Source organism: Triticum urartu, chromosome 6A (assembly GCF_056163025.1).
Source record: "Triticum urartu cultivar PI428250 chromosome 6A, HENAU_Tu73, whole genome shotgun sequence".
NCBI lineage: Eukaryota > Viridiplantae > Streptophyta > Magnoliopsida > Poales > Poaceae > Triticum > Triticum urartu.
Window position 1 is genome coordinate 557693323 of NC_141878.1, and position 8284 is coordinate 557701606.

The 8284-nt window shown below is 51.0% G+C and overlaps 2 protein-coding genes across 5 annotated transcripts; both read right to left on the reverse strand.

The window, feature by feature from the left end:
* Window positions 1-1309: 1309 nt before the first annotated feature.
* On the reverse strand, window positions 1310-3860 carry LOC125512721 (pectinesterase). Its single transcript, XM_048677813.2, has 2 exons — window positions 2835-3860; window positions 1310-2123 (listed from the first exon to the last, which is right to left on the reverse strand). The coding sequence occupies exons 1-2, from the start codon at window positions 3841-3843 to the stop codon at window positions 1444-1446; spliced, it is 1689 nt and encodes a 562-aa protein (XP_048533770.2). The 5' UTR covers window positions 3844-3860; the 3' UTR covers window positions 1310-1443.
* Window positions 3861-3945: 85 nt separating this feature from the next.
* On the reverse strand, window positions 3946-8049 carry LOC125514983 (Mitochondrial transcription termination factor family protein). 4 transcript variants are annotated; one of them, XR_015608830.1, is made up of 3 exons: window positions 6407-8049; window positions 6248-6309; window positions 3946-3964 (listed from the first exon to the last, which is right to left on the reverse strand). XR_015608830.1 is itself a non-coding variant. In XM_048680384.2 (1 exon), the coding sequence occupies exon 1, from the start codon at window positions 7879-7881 to the stop codon at window positions 6406-6408; it is 1476 nt and encodes a 491-aa protein (XP_048536341.2). In that variant the 5' UTR covers window positions 7882-7983; the 3' UTR covers window positions 6311-6405. The 4 variants fall into 4 exon arrangements, 1 of the variants encoding a protein (XP_048536341.2); XR_007286732.2 differs by lacking the exon at window positions 3946-3964 and adding an exon at window positions 5179-5633; XR_007286731.2 differs by lacking the exon at window positions 3946-3964 and adding an exon at window positions 5179-5730 and having other exon boundaries at window positions 6407-8048.
* Between the last annotated feature and the right edge of the window lie 235 nt (window positions 8050-8284).

The window sequence follows — 8284 nt, forward strand, 5'->3', positions numbered from 1 at the left end:
CATACAACGCTTTCACTATTACTCCCTCCGTCCCATAACTAGTGTAAAAAACGCTTTTATATTCTGGACGGATGGAGTATTTTTTTTTAACCGTTCACACTGGTGCATGTTTTTAGTGCATGTGATCTTGGGAGCAAATAGTAGAAAGAAAATGCCATGTTATCAACAAGGGCCAAGGTTCAAGCCTGGGCTACAAAAGAAGGCCAGTTACTTCTGGCGGCATTTTCTTTTCAGAAGAAAAGAATTTTCTATCTCCCACCTGACTATAGCAAACCAACAAAACAATTTTCATGAAAAGGAACCAACAATACCATATACATAACCTCTTGTTTTCTTTCTTTTGCAAGAAAGTTCAGAGATAGCGATGGGTGATTGGAGCTCCTGTTATGTACGGTGTTGTCAATTGCCAATCAAGCATCTAGGGACTGTGGTCACCGATTTCATCCAGCTTTCGATTCTTCAGATTTTTCAAGATGGCAACACCGGTACTCTGAGTTGGACAAACAAACTCACCTTTAGGGATTTTGGCACATAATCCAAATTCTAGGACAAAAAAGTACATAATTATTGACTAAGAAATCTGATTAGTGTGAAGAATTTTTGAACTACCCTGGAAATTTTAAAAGCTTCTGATAAATCAAGTTAACTTTCTGGGATAATTCAGGGCATATTCCCCGCTATTTAGAAGATCCAGAAGTGTGTGCAAATTTGAACTACACTTTATTTTTTTTATAGTAAATCAACTACCCATGCGTAGCCAATGGCAGGTGAGCCCCCTCATTCAGATTTCTTCTCAAACATCTACTCATTGTTCTGCTAGAACAACTTCTAACCATTGTTATTGCAGGTCTTCGGTTACGCATTTGCCCTAGAGTTCAGATTATGAGTTAAAATTCTATGAAAATGTTGTTTTTAATTACACCAGCTCTGAAGGTGTATTTTCTTGCTACTTTTTAACCCGAGAATTATCGTTCTTGGGAGAGGTAGTTCCAAAATGACGAACTGATGAACTGATTGTGCAAGAGCAGTTATTTGTAAGGTGTTGAGGCATGTGAGGGTAATTCTACAAGCGTAATTAAGCTGAACGTGCCCTCGGTTCTTGTTTGGTTCTTTCTATCATACTCCCATTACTATCTATTTCTGCGACAAGTAATTCAGGACAGAGGGAGCAGTTGTAGCTTGATTGTTGGTTACATTCAGCATCGTTTATGCAGTGTGCAAAAGATTCTAAATGTTGTCTTTTTGTGAATAACAAGCCTCGATAAGATTTCAGTACGGGACATGCACAACAACAGCTTGGAAAGTCATGTGTTAGCAGGTAGCTAGGCTAGCATGGCAGCTCACTAGCTTCCATCTTATTGTTACCAATCCAGTCCTTACATGTGATCTGGTTCCATTTTTCAAGTTTATCAGTAGACCACAGACTCCATGACACCACCTTAATCATAGCCCTGAAGTGTAGCTCACTCCGGTGTCACCCAACCATGAGTCTCCCAAGATAAAATCCCTCACCGTGAACTGCGTGGCCTCCACGGTGGACAGTGACGTGTGCACTCCACCCCACTTCACCCGGCCGCTTGTCCCAGCGCCAGGCCCGGTGTTCCCATACTCCCCGTAGTACAACGTGCTGAGTGCGAACTGGCCCGACCACTCCAGCCACCCGGCCGGGGTGATCGAGCGGTCGAGAGAGCTCTGCATCACGACAGTCCGCGAGTACGCCTTCCACGGACGGCCCAGATATACCTTCGTGCCACCTAGGTCCGACGCGGCGGCGATCCGGCACTTGTGGATGGAGATGCCGGTGTTTTGGTTTGGGTCGGTCCGGCCCTGGGCCGTGATCGTGTCCTTCTGGCCCTGGCGGGGCTTTCGGGGATGGATATCGCAGTTTTGGATGACCACCGCGGAGTTGCCGAAGATGAAGTCCACCGTGCCAGAGATGCCGTCCTCGGCATAGAACTGGCGATTGGAGTGCGTGTAGAGTGTGTCCTGGTATGCCTCGATGTCGCATTGGTACACAACGGAGAGGTCGCCACCGACCCGCAGCGCCACCGCCTGGCCCTTGCCCGGCCCGGCGTCGTTGATGATGGTCAGGCCCTTGGCTATGAAGCCCGAGCCCATTGCAGCTGCCATGCACACACGACCACATTAAACGCGTTAGCGAGTATTGGAAAAGATGCATGTGAGTGACATTGGCAAGTGAAACATCGCTATCGTTACATTTGACGGTTCCCCATACATAGGATCTATTGATAGTGCAACATATTGCGGACGAGATGGTGGATATAAAGTGGTGGAAAGTGTATGGATCTAAAGACCAAATGGAAGTATTGACATGGGCATATTTGGGTTGCTTGTCCCATTATGTTTGGAGGGTACAGGCGACTGTAGTGGCCAGCTGCTATATTTTTGGGCTTTAGCTTTTGCTTGGATGATGCTGTGATGGTAGGGTATGTAGTAATTTCTTCTGCAAGAACATACTCCCTCTATCAATATATATACGGTCTAATGTGTTTTCTAAGACTAATCTGACCACATATTAAATCAATAAGTATATAACATGCAAGTTACAAAGCATACCGTCAAATTAGTACGTGAAAGGAGCTTTTCATGATATAATTTTTATATTATACATCTCATATAATGTTAATCTTATCAATGATCAAAGGCAGTTTCAAAAAATGCATTGTGCCTTATATATACGGATGGAGGGAGTAGCTAGGCCAAGAAAACGTTGCAACCAAATTTTATCTGTTACTTTTTGTAGCAGTGGTCCTTGATTTCACCATGGGGCATGCACATCAAATACGTATGCTAGCACCGTAGCACGTACGTACCGACAGTGGCGGAGGCGTAGGTGGTGTAGCCGTCGGCGGCACTCCTGTGGCCGACGATGACCGTCTTCCCCTTGCCGTCGCCCATCAGCATCACGTTCCTCTGCGTGCTCGAGATCCGCACGCTCTCCTCGTACCGCCCGGCCTTCACGTAGATCACCTTCCTGCCTGCTCCGACGCCCGCCTTGGAGGAGCCCACCGGCGGCATTGCCGCCGCCGTCACGGCGTCGATCGCGTCGCCGATGGTCCCGTGCGTCCCGCTGCCGTCCAGCGCCACCACGGCGTCCGGCGTCACGCCGCCCGCGGCGGACTCCAGGAGCTTCCTGTCGTGGTCAGAGACCCAGGACGGGAACGTCCGGTTGGGCGCGGGGGGTGGCGGTGGCGTCGCGCTCCCGCCCTTGAGCTTGGCGTGCAGCGCCAGGGCGGTGCTGATGAACTCCGCGAGCGCGCCGACCCTCCGGCGCACGCTCTCGCGCCCGGAGGAGGCCGGCACGGCGTCGAGGCTGTCGGCGCAGGTGTCCTGGTTCGTGAGCGCGGCGCTGAGCCATGTGGTCGCGTCGTGCGCGGAGCCGGCCGCGAGCGCGTCGCCGAGCTGGCCGTGGCTGACGTCGAGCAGCTCGGCGCAGTCGTCCATGCCCGAGGGCGGCACCGCGCCACGGCGATCGGACGACGCTGACGAGAGGTTGCGCGCCAGCGCGCGCGCCGACGCGGCACGGGCCATGGCGAACTGCACGGAGGCCGCGAAGGGGTCCTTGGCCGCCCCCGACGCAGACGAGGACAGCGCCGTCCGGCACGCGGCCGGGTACGGCGTCGACGAGCAGATGGCGGTGACGTTCAGGCCTGACGCCTCCGTCGACGAGACGACCGTGACATTGCCGCCGACAACGCTGGAGGCCGTCGCCTCCTGTTGCTCTCCGGCTGCAGCAACTGCTGCTAGCGTAGCTAGAGCGAGCACCACGGCGACGGCTGCTTGCGTCCGTCGACGCCCGCTTGTCCCGCCGTTCATTCCCATTGTTCCGGCGGCAAAGCGCTGGGTCGTACAAGCACATGACCAAGGGTTTTTATAGTGACATTTTGCGTGCTGGCTAGCTGTTGTAGCCTGGTTGCCAATGTTGTTCGGCTACCTAGGCCCCCTTTTGAAACAGAGAAAAATCGTTGAAGGGTTAAATTTCTGTAGGAAAATTCCACATGTGGGGCTGTTTGGAACAAAGAATGTCTGGCCAAGATTTCGACGAAATTCCTGTGAAATGTGGCAATCCATTCAAATTTTGGAGGAAAACAGCCATGTGGCCTTTACCTCATGTGTTTCTTCTCCTTGTGTTCAAAATTCATGTGTTTTTAATGTGTGGTATCCAAACGAGAGTACTGAGACGCGTTTGGTAAGGCTGCATCAAGCCCAACCAGGCTTTGGCGGGCTAAGTACTGAGTTGTTTGCTTGCCTGGCTTGCACGGAACTTAAAGCGCTCTTGGTTAGGCCCGCCAAGAACATTCAGATCGGCCGTTTTTGCATATGCAGACTCGGCCTAGTGCAATTTACACTACGGGGAGGATGGAAGCTGGTCCAAATGCAGGCAACCAAACGACATGCAGAATACCCAGAGTCTGTATACCCTTAAACAGGCTCCATTGCGAATCTTAAACAGGCTCCACTGGGGCAGGCTCCATTGCGAATGTAACCAAACACGTTCTTGGAGTATTGCCCTGTTTTAGATTCCGGTAGGAAATCAGGTTGCATGCCATCTATTTTTCATTTTTATTACTTCCTACGTTGGAAACGGGAACTTAGTAGTCACAACTTAATAGGGAACAAAAAGATGCCAGATTAACACAAAACAGTTACTAGTTGAATTTCTACCCAAACAGATCTGCCACCCCATGAACGATGCTCAACATTGCATGGTTGGATTGTGGGCAATGCAAGCCAAGCCCAGACGGCGATCGATCTGGAACAAGAACCGATGCTGGCCATCAATGGACGGAGGAAACGTGCTTCAAAGTGGTCCGTCCGCAACGTTAACGAGAAAATGTTAAAAGCAGATCGAAGATGCGTTTCTTTGTTTGTGTCCTCTTGTCATTCACCAACATTCCGAGCAGGGAAAACTTTTGTACGCAAAGAGGTCATCAGTTCGTAGCCTGAAGACCTGCCTTAAATTAGCTCGTGGTTTTGATGTGATTTCGGCTCTAATCTGATGACCTCGGCGCTAATCTGGTGACCTGATTAACATGCTGAGTGACCGGTCAATGAATCTGATCCGTCATCTCGAAAAAGAAGGAAGAATGGATCTGATTCATCGCTCCAGCTCAGACAGGGAAATGGTGGAGAAAATACGCAACGTTGCAGACTGCAGAAGAAATGCTCGGATATATAGCTATGTCATCATGGCTTGGCACCCTACGCGCCTTTGTTTCAGATTCAAATAAGATTTGGCATGAACTTCGCGTCAGGCAAAAGTTCTGTTATGCTGAGTATTTGAGTTACAGACAGTACATAATGGCAGTACTAAAAGTTAGTACAAAGATCTGAACCTATTGTGTGATCACACCCTGTCCTAGATAGAGTACCAAAAATCAACTACTGCAACAATCAACTAGTAGCATTTCTTTGCAGCGGGAAAAAAATTCATCACTAATTCATCGTGTCCATTCGCTTGAGCAATTCACCGATCACCCGCTTTAAAATTATGTACAGGTGTCCCGCTTTCATCCTTCACGGGGAACAATCAGAGGATGTACCTGAGTACATCTGGCGCGGTCAAAGACCGACATCGCTTAGGCCAGCACCCCAGCGACCTCCGGTTGCGGCTGGTGGCAACAGAGCACTCATCAATAATGTGAGGGTGCTTGGACACTTAACCAATTCCGATTCCAAACGAAGACAACCAACAATATACTTACAAGCCTGGAGTGATGAACAAAATAAAACAGCTAGAATTAACTTTTAAGACTTGAGAAGTAAATCATAAGTTACAAGGTTATTACGAATATTACTACTTTGACTGTTTTCTACTGCGCACACATAGAACTATTGAGATCTACCATGCCTCCAAAATGGCATCAAGTGTGTTGACACAGGACATTTCATTCCGTCTCGTCCCTGTAATTTCTCAAGGAGCATCTACCAAAAACTACTTACTGTTACCTACACATTTCTGGCTGCAGTTCAATAAGTAGTAACCCTTCAGTTCTTACTTATTCCTTGCAACAGTGCCCCTCTGCTTCTAGCTTACCAGAGTAGCATGAAACTGCTTAAAAAATTTGTGGCTGTTTATGCTTGGAAAATGAGACAAGTTGAATGTTCTTCATCGCTAATTTGGAATACTGGTATCAGTAAATATATCATTCCTATTTCCTTTGAAGAATACCAGAGCTAGAATAGATACCGCTCGACATGTAAAAACATGCAAACTCAAACTCACTTGCTTATATGATGCTATCCCAAACGCATGTGGAAGACCTTTTGGATTAGCTTCCACCAAATCTGAAACAGATATGACCATTTTTAGTAATTTGTCAATAAACTCATTAGACTGATGGAAAGCTACAACAGGTCAGCAACAAGAAGCAGTTATACTCACTAGAGCATGACGGTCCGCCTATATAGCACCTCATCGTCGCTTTCCTCATTATCATCATCCGATACTAACTGGTTCCCAGACATCTGAAGCTTCCCGCCCATTGTAAACGAAGGACCTGGTGCATCCCCTTCAATAAAATCCCCTCGCATCCTTTCCTCAAACCTCTGATCACTGCAGTTCAGAAACCAATCCAAGCTACATCTGATCCCCTTGCTTGCCACTCTCATGTACCTAGGCTTAATCCTCGACTCCAAGCTGTATGTAAAATACTCTGGGTACTCCAGAAGCTCACTTATTGGCCGCTTCAACTCGCTCTTGAAGAAGTAAAAGCTGTTCTTCATGAGCTCGTTCCGCAGCAAAAGAATCTGGGGGCACCGGATCAACATACGCCCAATATCATCATCGGTGATCCCCCGGCCGCGGAGGAACTCCACGGGCTTCAGTATCACATTCTGATGCAAGCTCACGAGCTGCGGCAGTTTCTCGACAGCTCGGGCAAACCCATCAGGGTCCATTTTGAGCTTCAGGTTGAAGAAGTATTGCTGTGCCGCTAGCTTCACTTTCAGGGGCAATCCAAGAATGGATGGGTACTGTGCAATCATGAGTGGCACCACCTCCTTCCGAATGCCGAAGCTGAGTAATGCCTCGACATTTGGTTTGACCGTCTCCTCGAGATCATATCCAAGAATGTACGGCCGCTTCTCAATAATCCTGGCGAGAATCCGCATCGGCAGCCCGAGAGATGTGATGTAATCGCAGAACGGCTTGATCGTGGTGCCAACACGCATGCTGAGGAAGAAAGGATAGTGCGTCACCATGGGACCGATGTCACGCGGCGCGACGCCGACGATGCCGACGAGGTAGGCGACGGAGGTGCTGATGGTGCCGTCGGGCTTGAGACCGAGCACGTCGGGGTAGCGCTCGAGGACGCGGGGGATGTCCTGGCGGTCGACGTCGAGGCCGCGGAGCGCCTTGACGATGGGGGCGAGGTCGACGGCGACGGAGGCGTGGAGGCAGGCCGGGTAGGCGCGGACGAAGGCGGCGAGGCGCGCGCGCGTGACCCCGAGCTTCTCGAGGTAGGAGAGGACGGGGATGACGTTCTTGCGGAGGGAGCAGGCGAGGAGGAACGGGTAGGCGGAGAGGTCGTCGGTGGAGAGGCCGAGGCGGAGGAGGAAGTCGAGGCGCTCCTGCAGCACGTCGAGGGAGGAGGGGAGCTCCACGGCCTCCAGCTCGCCCGCCGGGTCGGTGACGCCGGCCGAGCGGAGGAAGTCGAGGGCGAGCACGCGGGACACGAGCCGCTCCCTGCGGCCCTGGATCACGCCCCACGTCACCGACGGCATCTGGTACTCCGGCGGCGTGGACGACGACGGCTTGGAGGCGAGCGGCGCGAGGAGGAGGAGGCGGGCGGGGAGGGAGCCGTCCCCCGCGGCCGCGGGGCCGAGGCGGCGGAGGGCCGTGCGGGCGAGCGGGAGCATGGGTGCGGCGGCGGCCCGGGGGCGGCGGCGGGGGCGAGAAGGGCGGCGGCTTAGCGGTGGAGAGAGTGGCTGTGGGGTTTGTGGTGCTTTCCTGGGCCGCACCCGAATGGGGGTGTTTCTTCTTCTGTTGTGGGCTTGTCGTTCCATTCCGCTGAGCTGATAAAGCCCACAGAGCAGCAAATGTTCCTCCAGAGCCTCTTCTAATGGGCCTCTACTTGTGTGGACATGTCTGTGTCAGAATGCACAAGAAATCAGAAACCTCTGGAGCAATTAACCAACTGTTATCTTGTCTCAATTTTTTTAACCAACTTTTATCTCTTGGGGACTACCACAAGGGTCACTTCTCTGGCCTGAGCACGTCAAGTGATGCGTCCAGCCGACGTCACATGTCACATGCTGGGAA